Source organism: Orcinus orca, chromosome 11 (genome assembly GCF_937001465.1).
Source record: "Orcinus orca chromosome 11, mOrcOrc1.1, whole genome shotgun sequence".
In the NCBI taxonomy this organism is placed as follows: domain Eukaryota; kingdom Metazoa; phylum Chordata; class Mammalia; order Artiodactyla; family Delphinidae; genus Orcinus; species Orcinus orca.
Window position 1 is genome coordinate 64,060,438 of NC_064569.1, and position 13,803 is coordinate 64,074,240.

General features: G+C 40.2%; 1 protein-coding gene and 1 long non-coding RNA gene across 6 annotated transcripts in view; one reads left to right on the forward strand and one right to left on the reverse strand.

Moving 5' to 3' along the window:
* Positions 1-10,495, forward strand: part of SYT1 (synaptotagmin 1) — a 540,189-nt gene extending 529,694 nt beyond the window's left edge. For all 3 annotated transcript variants that reach the window (XM_033431327.2, XM_004271581.3, XM_033431328.2), the window contains 2 exons: positions 2,697-2,830; positions 7,403-10,495. In XM_033431327.2, coding sequence (XP_033287218.1) covers positions 2,697-2,830; positions 7,403-7,609 — 341 coding nt within the window. In that variant the 3' untranslated portion in view covers positions 7,610-10,495. The remainder of the gene's footprint in view (positions 1-2,696; positions 2,831-7,402) is intronic.
* LOC117201967 (uncharacterized) overlaps positions 1-12,698 on the reverse strand; it is a 34,711-nt gene extending 22,013 nt beyond the window's left edge. The window contains exons 1-2 of one of the 3 annotated variants that reach the window (XR_007470354.1): positions 12,178-12,698; positions 11,264-11,485 (exon numbers count right to left, since the gene is read on the reverse strand). This is a non-coding gene — a long non-coding RNA (uncharacterized LOC117201967). Of the gene's footprint in view, positions 1-11,263 lie in introns of all 3 variants that reach the window. The other 2 variants (XR_007470353.1, XR_004484119.2) reach the window with 2 other exon arrangements.
* Between the last annotated feature and the right edge of the window lie 1,105 nt (positions 12,699-13,803).

Sequence of the window (13,803 nt, forward strand, 5' to 3'; positions counted from 1 at the left end):
GGAAAGAATAAGCTCTAAGTTACTGTCAGTCTTGGTTATGATTAAGACGGGAATTTTGCCTGTAAAGTAAGTTGCTTTGGTACCTGTAACAGGATGGATCTGCAAAGACTAACTCTGCCCATTCATAGCAGCCCCATACCTGCTCCTCTTCCAGCCCCGTGTCCCCTCTTGTAAGTATCATGAAATTATAGAATATCTCTGAATCATGGTCAGAAGTGGCAGATTCTGCTTTTGAAAGTGGGAGGCCAGCAGTGTTACCTCTCTGACCTCACTGCCTACCTCTCCCCACCTTGCCTTCTTGTTCTGTAGACACACAGAAGGACAAGCACCTTAGGGCTTTGCATGTGCTGCTCCTTCTGACTGGTTCAAGCTTCCACCACATCTACCAACGACTCACTCCTTGTAATTCAGTTTTTAGCTCAAACCTGGCCTCCTCGGTGAGAACCTTGTTGATCAGTTTTCCTAAATTAACTTGGTCTCCCCCAGGCATTGATCACATCACATCAGAGTTCATGTTGAAATCTGAAATTATCTTGTTGGGTTTTTAATTTGCTTGCTCACATGGCAGATGCACAAGGAAATTTCTTGTCATATACTGTGTTAAATGAATAAACAGTCACCGTGCTTCTCTTGCAAAACCCTGTGCCTTAGTTAAGTTGATGAAGTTTCAACACATGAACACAGGAGCCATAAACATTGATTTGTGACTATTTAGTACTTGGGTATTTTGTCAGTGCCAAGGAGCAACTGGAGACTTGACCATCTTTGTAAAAGTGCAAGGGGCAGGGATGGAGGACCCAGAGAGCTTCATAAGCACACAAGGTCTCTGAACCAAAAATCAGAGTTGCCTGTGAACAGCAAGATGGATTATCAGTAAAAAGGGCCTTTTTTCCCCTTCATTTGCAATTATTTACAGTGCATTTTTTTAACTGATCAACTATGTAGTTGATAGGCTTGGTTTCTCATCACTTGGTCTGGCTTTTAAAGATATTCTTCATTTTGATGAAAATCTTCATTACGAGCCCCTTGACTGGATGTAACATTAAAAACAAAAACCCCAAACAACACATATTCAAGTAATGTGGGCTTTGGGGCAGTGGGAAGAAGATAGGACTAAGAATAAGGAGACCCAGATTATGAGGCCAGCCCTAAACAAGTTCCTCTGATTCAGTCAACAAAAATTGTATACTGCCAGGTACTGTTTAGTAAATTCAGTTAGTGAATATGACAGACAAAGTTTCTGTCCTTCAGGAGTTATGTTCTACTAGGGGATAGGAAGAGGGAGATAAAAACCACCTTTGCTGGTCTGCAGTTTTATCTTCTAAAAGTACAATATGTGGGCATTAAACTAGATTATCTGTAAAGTTTCTCCCAGCTCTACACATTCTGAAAGAAAGGAAAGTAATTTTGGAAGGCTTGGCAGTGGTTATTTTAGGGGAGTAAAATCATGGATGATTTAAAATTTCTTCCTCTTTTTGTTTATCATTGCTTCCTGATATTTTTTCTATAATAAACATGTATTACGTATCCGATGGAAAAATGTTGAAGAAAACAGTAGATTTTACTATCAAACCTGGGTACTGGTTCTTAATAACCTGAAGGGAGGTCATTCATCTGTTAGTAATGAGAATCGTCTTTCCCCTCCAGTGACTTACTTATTATTTTATCTAATGAGGCTTTGAGGAAACTGCTAAGGGAATCTTTCTGCTCCTTTTCTCATTACCTCTGTGTGTGCTACCAGCTTATTCTCTTTTCTCTGAATCCTTGAAGCTCTTCTCTACCTAGAAATGTTCTGGCACAGATCCTGGTTATCTCTCTTTCTCTCTGTCTCATACACACACACATACACACATGCACACAGACACTCACACACACACACTCAGACATGTGGCCTCTTGTCACCCTTCAATATTCACATCTTACTTTAAATGTTACCTCTGCAGAAAGGCCTTACCTGAGTGATCTAAGTATAAGAATTCCATTCTTCCCTTAGACTCACCATACCTCTGGGAGTCTCTATCACACATCTCTCTGCCCTTTCCTTCCACAGCACTCTTCTCAACTTAGAATTTCATATGTATTTCTTTTCTTTACAAGCTTATTGTCTATTTCCCCCACAAGTCTGAAGTTCCATCCTGAAAAGAGGGATGGTCTGATTTGTTCACAGCTATACTCCTAGGGCTTAACTAATATTGTTTGAGCAAGTGAATAAATGAAAGAATGAAATGTCTCCTTTGTCCTCTCTCTGTCAAGAGTTTTAATTCCCATGCAGTGGTATCCTGAAGCCAGTTCTTTGCCAGCTCACAAGAGCCAATTGTTAAATTTTCAGGAATTTAGTGAGCCAATTGTTAAACTGTTAGCTTGAAATCAGCCACGCTGAGAGTATTTATACCATGGACATTAGCAAATGCTACATGTCAAGACTTTTTTTTCCCAAAAAGCTGGTTTACCAGCACACCAATCCTCTCATCTCCTAAATCCAACTATAAATATTGAGATATCATGGCAAAAAAAATGGCCCATAGGTTACTTAAAATCTTTCAATAAAAAAACGCTTGAAATTAAAAAAAAAAAAATACTAAGTACATGCTACACAATTATTTTCCTGTCAGGAATACTTGGACTTTTTATAAGCTAAATTATAATATAAAAATATGTGTCTCTGATTTCCTAAAGTTTTTGTTTCTGTTTTTCAGATCCTTATGTGAAGATTCATCTGATGCAGAATGGCAAGAGGCTGAAGAAGAAAAAGACAACGATTAAAAAGAACACACTTAACCCCTACTACAATGAGTCATTCAGCTTTGAAGTACCCTTCGAGCAAATCCAGGTAATGTCAACCGTATTTTTTCTTCCCATTCAATTTCATTTCTTCAGATCACATAAATTCAACACACAGATCTTGTGAATTATCAGTGCATATGCCTCCATTAGAACTGCTATTCTCATTCCACGCACATTTAATGCTCAAACTACATCAAGAGGGAAATGATAAAATACACAGCACAGGATGTGCTGATTCATCGCCAAAAACAGCTGTCATTCTGTTGAGCAGAAATAAAGTAGGAAAAAGAACATCGACAGAACCACTCTACTAATTCAAAAAGTACATCCACAAAGGTTAAAAGGTCGAGAGAAAATAAGCTTTCACTCTTTACTCCCAGGCCACAATATGTAATTCTCATTATCACCTCTTTGTAGCAAAAAAAAAAAAAAAGTAGGATAAAGGAAATATTTTGGTTGATGCTAAATATGCAGCATCTTTAATCTTTCACTATTAAAAAATAATTAACAGTAGAAAAATTAGGCTAAGTTGTATTTTTCATTGTTTAAATTCAGCTTCCTGTTTCTGAGTTGGAATGGATGGTTATTTTTGTAAAGACAGAACCTTAATTTGCTAGATAATATTTGTTATGATAGGAATTATCCTATTAAAAGACCTTGTGGTTAACATGTTGAAAATAGGATGCTACATGTAGACACAGTGATAGCATATGATCTTATTATTTAGTCATTCTTAAATATTTTCAGATTTTCTTACATCATATTCATAGTTAGGCTCTTGGATCCAAAGTTCGCATCCATTAATTATGGGCTATTCTTGCTAATCTTTCTTCTTTTTTTAAATATGTATTTATTTATTTACGGCTGTGTTGGGTCTTTGTTGCTGTGTATGGGCTTTCTCCAGTTGCCGAGAGCGGGGGCTACTCTTCCTTGCAGTGCTCGGGCTTCTCATTGCAGTGGCTTCTCTTTTTGCGGAGCACGGGCTTCAGTAGTTGTGGTTCACGGACTTAGTTGCCCCGCGGCATGTGGGAACTTCCCGGACCAGGGCTCGAAACCGTGTCCCCTGCATTGGCAGGCGGATTTCCATTGGCAGGCAGATTCCCAACCACTGCGCTACCAGGGAAGCTCTATTCTTGCTAATCTTTAATGGGTATCAGAGAGTCAAATTTCTTAAAGCAACACTATTTTTACACTTTATAAAAAAATTGATGTGGGTCTATCTTTTTAGTCCTATAGAAGTTTGCTCATAACTTGAAGGAGAGATGAAGGGTAGGCATCAAAACTACAGCATGGAACCTTCTAATGGTCCAGAATAACAAAATGCAGCAAATATTCTTCGTTTGCATATTTTTATTTTTAACCTAGTCTTAAAATACAGTACCTTAGGAATGAATCACACCTTTATTCCATGAAGAAAGCTAATATAATAGCTACATTTATTGTATATTTATTTTGGACCTAGGCCCAAGGTAAGCACTTTACCTGCAAAATCTCATTGAATCCTTACAATAACCTTATAAGCAAGGTACCATTATTACCCCAATTTTATATACATATAAGGGAACTGAGGCTTAGAATTGTCTTCTATATAAAATAGGAATAATAACAGAATCCATGTCAAAGTGAGACCATGCATGTAAAAGCATTTGGAACGGTGCTGAGCACATACAAACGCTCAGTAAATGGTTCCCATCATTCTTACTCACGATGCTATTGTTGTCTTTTATTCAAATTAACATTTTATGTATTAGAAAATGGATCTAACAATAAGATTAAAACAGTATGTAAATCAGCACTTTCCAATAGAACTCTGCAAGGATGGAAATGTCATTGGTATTGTCCAATAGGGTAGCCACCAGCCATAGGTAGGTCATGAGCACCTCAGCCACTAGTATAAACAAGGAAGTTTAATTTTAATTTATTTAAATTTAAACAGCTACATGTGGCTAGTAGCTACTGTATAATATAAGGCAGTTTTTAAATCATCAGTAATCCCACCATCCTCACATTAGTTCATGTTTTTTATATAACCTTTCTTATATACATTTTCACATGTCAGCTGATTGTACATACTTATTTACTTTCAATAGCTGTTATATAAGTAAATGACATTGCAGAAGACACTGATTCCCTGTCCCCAGTCACTTGTTTACTAGCCTGAACCAGTGAGCTCACTGCTTTGGACCCACTGGCAACCTAAGACATCCAATTTCTCCAACAATTTATTTTGCAATATTTATTCAGTGAACTCTTTTTTGAGTTCTGAGACATTATTCCTATGGAAACTAACACCTCCTGGCATTTTGTGTTTTAATTCCACAAAACAATATGAGGCAGGACATTGAGATGAAAAATCCTATTGTAAATCTTCTCCTTTGAGCTACAATTCTATACCTTTGAAAAAAAAATACATGTCCCTTTTCAACTATAAATTCCAGCAAATGCAAATATATTGAAAATGAAGCACATTAAAAACAAGATGTATGCTGGGTTTCTGGGGCAGCCTTTCAGAGAAGATAACATTTTGTCAGGACAGAGAGAACCTCAGCCCAATACAGAGTCCATGAGGCATGGAAATAATGAGCATGCCTTTGACTGCATCCCTTCTTCACTGCTCCTAAAGTCAATTTGTTCTTTTCTTTCTTCTTTTCCCCAGTAGGCTGCTATCCTAGTCTTTGCATTTCCCTAGAGAAAATAATTGAGCATTTAACATGCTATAATAAGGGCTTAGGTTTTTTTTTTGGGGGGGGGGCTTAGGTTTTATTTACCCTGAGGTTATACGATTGTCTGTCTTTCTATCTGTCTCTATCCATATGAAATACATTGAGAGAAGCAAAATATGCTGATTTCCAAAAGCATATGAAAAGGTTGCAAACCACCCCCCACCAAAAAAGGTATAGACTACAGATGCAGCTGAAAAAATGAACCCAAGGCCCTTATAAGGGTATTTTGTCTTGATTGCTCCTAATCAATACATTCCTAGGTGAAAGAGTCAAAATTCACTCTAACTATTCACTCCAACCTCCAAAATCCTCGTTACTTTTGTGCATCCTACTGTCCCTGTCCCTCATTCCTTGCAATATGACTGCATCCAGATGAATTCGCTTGGGAAAGGTGCTCAGAACCAAGGTGATTCTGTTCTTGGCTTCGAATGCCATCCAGTGAATAGGTAATTCCCTTGATAATGGCATCAATCCAAGGCTGCACAAGGAAAGATGGAAATCGGTTTCCTTTACTGCCCATGTGTTGCATTTTACATTCTAAATTCCACTTTCAGAAGTGATCATTTTCTCTGATCTGAAGCTGTATGCTGGTGACCTCTCTCAGCACATTCGTCCAATGATGCAGTCCTCAGAGTGCCAAGCCCAGTAAAGGGCCACAACTGAGTGGGATCTTCATCTGGCCCTGGCTTCCATCATTACATTTTCTGCTTCTTTTGCCTCTGGCCACCAAATGCTACACGTTCTACTTTATTCTAAATTTTCCCTTTATCTTTTCCCTCGGTTTCTAGATTGGAGCCATTGCCTATTTTGACTAAGCAAATTCATTACTTAGGAAGAACTAAAACATACTTTTAAAAAGTATTTCTTTCATGTCAAAATGGTATGGGTTTGCTTTCACCAGTTCAAAAAAGTCAGGCATTAAATAAACCCTCACAACCTAATGGAATCACTGGAGTAAACCTTGTGTGGCCTAAAGGGTTATTCCAGTTGATGTCAATGCTGGATACACAGTTACTTAATAAATGCTTATTGAGAGAATATATGAATGAGAAAAAATATCTTTAGTTAATTACTACTTTTTTAAGACTTTCACTCTGTTGTCACACTTTAAACTCACAATAATCATGTGATTAGCTGAAATTCTATATCAGTTTTATGTAAAACTATGCTGGCTCTTCCCACCTGAAATAGGATTGCAGTACATGGTTGCTTTGAAAATTGTAACCAAAAAAACAAAAATGATCTGAGTACTAACGCCAAAAATTTTGCTGATGAAACAATGGAAACAACTGGATTTAAAGGTGAATACAGGGGACTTCCCTGGTGGTCCAGTGGTTAAGACTTTGCCTTCCAATGCAGGAGGTGCGGGTTCGATCCCTGGTCAGGGGGCTACAATCCCACATGCCTTGCGGCCAAAAAAACCAAAACAGAAGCAATACTGTAACAAATTAAATAAAGACTTAAAAAAAAAAATGCATACAAGTTGACATGGGCAGCCGGGCATGGTATTGTATCACATGGCCTCCCGAAACCAAACCACTCATTTCTCATATGACTTCAGGCACGTGATTTAACTTCTCTGAGCTTCAGCATCTTATCTCTATAATGTCAATGTTAACGGGATCTATTGTAACTGAGTAGTTCACATGAAAGACTCAGAATTGTGCCAAAATTAACATTTACTGAGTATTCTGAAGATGCTGAAGGAGATGATGATGATGTAATAATGGCAGGGACTGGACTCGGGTTTTCACGTTCAGGTCATTTTCCTCCTTGTCCTGGTGTTTGGAGCTTGGGTCTTCTTATTTCCAACTGCTTTGATCTCAAGGAAGCTTGGTAGTAGGGCTTTATCTCTAGAGCCGGATGATTAATGTTTATTTTGTGTCCTCTTTCAGAAAGTGCAAGTGGTGGTAACTGTTTTGGACTATGACAAGATTGGCAAGAACGATGCCATCGGCAAAGTCTTTGTGGGCTACAACAGCACCGGGGCGGAGCTGCGACATTGGTCAGATATGCTGGCCAACCCCAGGCGACCCATTGCCCAATGGCACACCCTACAGGTAGAGGAGGAAGTTGACGCCATGCTGGCCGTCAAGAAGTAAAGGGAAGAAGAAGCCTTTCTGCATTTGCCCACGTAGTGCTCTTTAGCCAGTATCTGTAAATACCTCAGTAATATGGGTCCTTTCATTTTTCCAGCCATGTATTCCTAACACAATTCAGTGGTACTTCAAATCCTGTTTTAATTTGCACAGATTTAAACGTAGAGAGCCCCTAAGCCCTTCGTCATACCACTGCTCTCCAAATCTACTCTTCTTTTAAGCAATATGATGTGTAGATAGAGCATGACTGAAATTATTTATTGTATCACACCGTTGTATATACCAGTATGCTAAAGATTTATTTCTAGTTTGTGTATTTGTATGTTGTAAGCGTTTCCTAATCTGTGTATATCTAGATGTTTTTAATAAGATGTTCTATTTTAAACTATGTAAATTGACTGAGACATAGGAGAGCTGATAATATATTATATGGTAAATATAGTATCGCCTGCATTCCAGCAAAAATATCAACTTGTAAGGCACTAGTACAGTGAAACTGACATCTTAAAGGACAACTTAAACCTGAGCTTTCTGTTGAATCATATGAGCACCAAGATACGCTGACACCACATATTTGGTGGATGAATCCAATTTTGTAGAATTTCTTCACAGGCAAATTAGCACGATCTGAGAAGCATCCAGCCTGACCTCCAGGAAGTAGAGCCACAAACCAGAATAGCATCTGTCTGTACGTATCTACAGAGCTCAAGTCATGCTTCACTCTTACATTCAAGGAAGCAACTGAACAGGGGTCAATGATTTCACGTTACTGCATATAGAGTAATGACACGATGGTGTTCCGTGTGTGTGTGTGTGTGTGTGTGTGTGTGTGCGTGTGTACATGTGCATTTGTTTGGGGATGGGGTGGGTGGGAAAAAAGCTGAGGGGAGAAGAAGTCAGCATTTCTGAAATACTGCCTGACTATTTAAAAAGAAAAAAGTAGCTCTCCGTTAACACCTTTATACAAAATGTGCATCCTGTGAATTCTGTTCCAGATTTCACACCTACTATAACTTCAAAAGGTTTGCACGTCAGACTTTGTAACAAAATATTTTATTATACAAAACCAGATTAGAAGGAATGCAGAATATTTTTAACACAGCAATCTGTGCTTATGACACAAAATGACTTTGTGGTAAGCAGACAGTATTGTAATCCCATCAAAAGAGGAAAAAATAAAACAATTAGCCATAGTTCTGAATGCACTTCCATTAAGCCAAAACAGACAGCTAGTGATCTTTTTATATGCTCTTTTTACGTAAATAAGTTTTAATTTGTCCTTTAAAAAAAGGTGAAACAAAACCAAGAACAAGTTCTAGAAAACTGAAGCAACCTCTTATGTACACTAGATGCTTGATTTAGAGGAGTTTTTAAATGTTTTCAGTGTTATTATGTAGTGATTGGCACTATTACGAAGCTACTAGTCATTCCATAAGAGTCTTAAAGGACTGCTCTGTGTAACACTGTGACTGCCCTGTGTGCTTAGACACGTAATGTAGTTTCCTCAGTGGATAGCACTCAATCTATTCCGTAGTGATATTGTAACAATACTGCCATTCCCTCCTACTGCACTGCCCAAGGTGTGTGTAGCACAAACCGTTCTCATTACAAAGGACCAATTCAGCACTGAAAAGCTATGCATAGGACAAGAAAGATACAAAGCATGGGGTGGAACACACAGCATTTCGTCAAGCACTGTGCAATATTCCATATTTTTCCCCACCATGTTAGACCACCGCTTTGCCGAAAGGCAGCCCATGATCTCACACTGCATGTAGCCTTTTCTCCCACTCCCCTCTGTGACCCTTTTCACTCGCAGGCCACAGAGAGTAGTGATGCTCTGAAGTGAAAGTTTTGTCTCCAAAAATACCAAAACAGAATGAAGGAAAACTAAGCATTAGCCTCACGTTGACTTTCAGATATCGCACCATGGCTTTTACAACTGCAAAGAGAATTCAAAAAGGGCTGATGGGAAGCTTCAAACACGGGGTTGGCTGTTTCCTGATAAAACTACAATTCCTGTCTTGTTCTTTCCCATCAAAGAAGAGGCAAGCCCTTTGGCCTTTCAGCCCAGTCATAGCAAACTCCTTAGAACTGGGATAGACCTGGAGGACAAAGGGAGAATAACATCTCCCTCTTCCGTGGATGGTCCATACTTTTTTCAAAAGGTAGATAATAGAAAATGCACAAGTCACGATGTGAGATTAAATACCAGTTTGAACAGAAGATTCAAATGAGACTCCTTCCAACTTAAAAGATCAGACCCTACCAAAGAGAGGGAGTTGATTGACTTTTAAAAATTCCTTGAATACCAGAAACTGACATTTGATTTAAAACTTCAGTTTTAAGTTGTTCGCGCTGAAACAAACATTTTGAGACAAGCAGGTTCGAGCTGCCGAATACACATCATTTCTTGCATTAAAGCACGATTAATGCATTCTCTTGCAACACTGCCAGACATGGGATATTGTCACGATAGAATTAGTTGGTACTAAGCCACCTGTCACAAGTCAGTGACCGAACCTGCTTTAAGACCAAGATTCATCCTCCAATAAGCCACATGTACCTTTCTGACAAAGCTGTGTAAAGTATTAGAATCTGATGCTCTAGAAAGATCCTAGTTGCCTTTGTGTATATTTACTGCCTGCTTGAGTGCTTCTCTGTGTGGGTATTCTCTGTATCTTGTAGAAACGTTGGGGTGTTTTCTTCTGCCATATGGCTCGTGGCCCGCGAGTCAACTCCTTAGCTGTATTTTACCTTCATTTTCGATGAGGTAGTTTAAATTTTGTTTCATTTTGTGTAGTGAATTCCACAGGAGTTTTCTGATTGTTGTTAAAAATGACTTAACATATTACACAGATATTCAATAAAAATGTTTTATTTCCTGTTGATGTTGCTGCCTTTCAACCCTTTTTCTTACCTGACTCTGGTGGGGAGTCCATGGCCTATTGACTTTGGAGCCTGCTGGAAGCAGGGGCACCTAAACAAAAGCTTGCACTGAATGCCAACCTCTGAGTCATGTCTATGAAGACAGAATGGCTGGAGGGAAAACAATGCCCAGAGAGCATTTGCCCATTCCTGCCCAGTGTTCCTGGGCATGTCTTTCTCAACATGTGTCTCTCTGTTCCTGTTTATGATGAGTTCACCAGGCACACTTTCAGGCTTCCTGCTTTGCCCAAAATGTGTCCTCCAGGATTTTCATACTCTAGAGTCTGAGTGCCATAAGCCTCTCCAGAATGGAATTAAAAATAAGATATTTTAAAGCCAGTCTTCAAAGGAGAGCATGACACATTAACTTCCCTGCCTACCACAATTACTAGGTAAAACAAGTAAACACCTTTCCCCCACTAAATGCAACATTCATCAGGTGCCTGCTGTGTACCGTGTTTGTCCTGGGTGATGGAGATACAACAAATGATGTAATAAGATTCACCTGGTCCCAAAGAGCCCACAGTCTCAGGTGGACATGTACATGCAGTATCCCAAGATGCTATGAGGTACACCCTGAGTCCCTGAGAACTTTCACCAGACCAATCCTAGTGGACACTATGGTGTGCCACCCTCACTCCCCTTCAGCACCTAGAAGCTGCTAGAAGCCTTGCCTGCCGACAGCTCACAGCCCTGTCCCTCTGCCCTCTGCTGAGGAGACTGCCTTACCTGAGGTCATGCGTCCTCCCAGGGGGCGCAGCTCACATTCCGTGGCCCACAGTGGACCTCCTGCGCCATCATGGCCGAGAGGGTTAGTTGACGGTGCTTGTGCAACCGCAGTGCTATTCGACTTCTCCCTCTGTCCCGTCAGTAGTCCTCACTCCTTCACGGTGGCGCTCCCAAGGGCGCTCGCCAATAAGACTCCTTCTCAGAATCCATACCCTGGGATCCCTGTCTTTGGGGGAAGAGATAGGAAGAGAAGATTTCTAGAGAATACAATACCAGAGGGAAATCCTAAAGGAACTGGTACGAGTTATCCAAGTCCATGAGTGGGCAAGATTGTGGCAACATTTATCTCATTTAACAAGGCTTAAGGTTCACTCGTGATAAGGTCTCTGGTAGCTGCCTATACCTTACTCCCTTCAGCAGCATTTACTGGGACCTGCCAAATAAGGGTAAGGACTCAGCCCAAGCAGCTTAGACAGCCAGGGAAGAGGCCACCTAACTACTGTTTCTGAGGAAACAATTGGCAGAGGTCTAAATGTAAGTTGAGAAAAGAAAATTTGAGACCCGTGAGGGTAAGGAGCAAAAAAAAAAAAAAAAAAAAATCAGCATTATAAATTGTTCAGTTTTCAATGTGAGCATTTTGTTTTCCTTAAATAGCTCTTGACATTAGTTTACAAAAAGAATGTTTCTTAATGAAGTACCAAAAAGAAAAATCACCATATCCTTTCTTCAATGTCTGTATTTCAAATAAGGAATTTAATATAAGAATTTGGCCCCATAAAAGATCTGAGAAAGCCAAGCAGAGGCAGCAGGTTAACTCAGAGGTGAACAGATACCACCTGTAATTATATGCTAGGGCTGCCCTAACAAAATACCACAGACCTGGTGGCTTAACCAACGAAAATGTATTTTCTCACAGTTTTGGGGGTCAGAAGTCTGAGATCAAGGTGCTGGCAGGGTTGGTTTCTTCTGAGATCTCTCTCGTTGGCTTTAGGTGGCATCTGGTCCCTGTGTGTTCACCTGGACTTCCCTCTATGTGTGCCTGTGTGCTAACCTCCTCTTCTTATAAGGACATGAGTCATATTGGATTAGGGTCCACCCTAATGACCTCATTTACACTTAATTACCTCTTTAAGCACCCTATCTCCAAATACAGTCACATTCTGAGGTATTAAGGGGTTAGGACTTCAGCATATAAATTGGGGGTGGGGCGTAACTGAGCCCATAACACCACCCCTAAGTCTGGAAAAACAAAATGGAGAAGAGATGTTAACACAGCCCAGAACCATAGCGGAGGGGCCAGAACCTGCGGGAATTAGCATGGAACCACCAAAGGGTCTTGGGTGCTGGTGTTGGAACCAACAAAGAGGCTCCCCATTGGAGGCTCAACCTGGGCCTCCCACCAGCATAACCTAATCAGAGTCAGCTGGGGAGGGAGTCCGGGAAATAGCCTGCTAGGTCTTAGAGCCGGCCACTGCGTACATAGCCAGCACAGAAAGGTGGGAATGAGGGTGGAGAAAAAGCAGGCAAATGACCAACACTTTAGGTGTCTCAGTCCATTCAGGCCGCTATAAACAAGAACACTGTAGACGGGGTGATTTAAACAACAAATATTTATTTCACACAGTTCTGAAGGCTGGGAAGTCCAGGATCAAGGCACCAGCAGATTGAGTGTCTGGTGGGAGGTGGTCTTCTTGCTGTGTCCTCACACGGGGGAAGGGACAAGTGAGCTGTCTCTGGGGTCTCTTTTATCAGGGCACAATCCCATCCATGAGAGTTTCACCCTTGTAACTTAATCACTCCCAAAGCCCCCCATGCCACCTTCTAATACAATCACTTTAAGTGTTAGGATTTCAACATAAGAATTTCAGGGGGACATAAAGGAAACTTTTAGCAGCTGCACAGGTTTTCTAAATGCTCTGGTTTCTTCCCTGTAGGATTCAGGTGTTCCTATCTGAGCCACACCTGATGAAACAGGTGCAAGAAATCACAGTCTTCCATTTATGCAGAGAGTTGACTAATACAGATTTGAAAGTTCCAACCAAGATTGCCATTACCCACTCCCTGCAACACAACTTTATTACATATGCACAGGACTCTTTGATGTGTAGCAACTGATTTAAGCTGCACACAAATCTTTACTGTAAAACAGTCAGACGGTGACTTTGGAATAAGAAGGTTAAAAAAGCAGGAAAATAAAAATGAGAAATAGCCTGATACTAAATGTACAAAGAACTTTTCCAAAGCATACAGAATAATAATTATGCTGGAGGAACCATCAAGAGGGAGCAGTAATAAAAGCACCATGCAAACCTGCTGATCATTTCTGTGTGATCTAAGTTCTGAGGCTGCCTGTAAGTTACCTGCATCTTAAAGTCTGCATTTCAGCCATACTGATTCCTTCCCCCTCCCCGACCAATACATATCCCCAAAGTTCCCACACTCATCCTTCTTTAACAGTAACCATCTTGTCAGCAAAGGCTTTTTCCCTGTGCAAAATGGACTTGCCCTCGCCAGAGCACACAGAAGGTTAAAAGGGATTT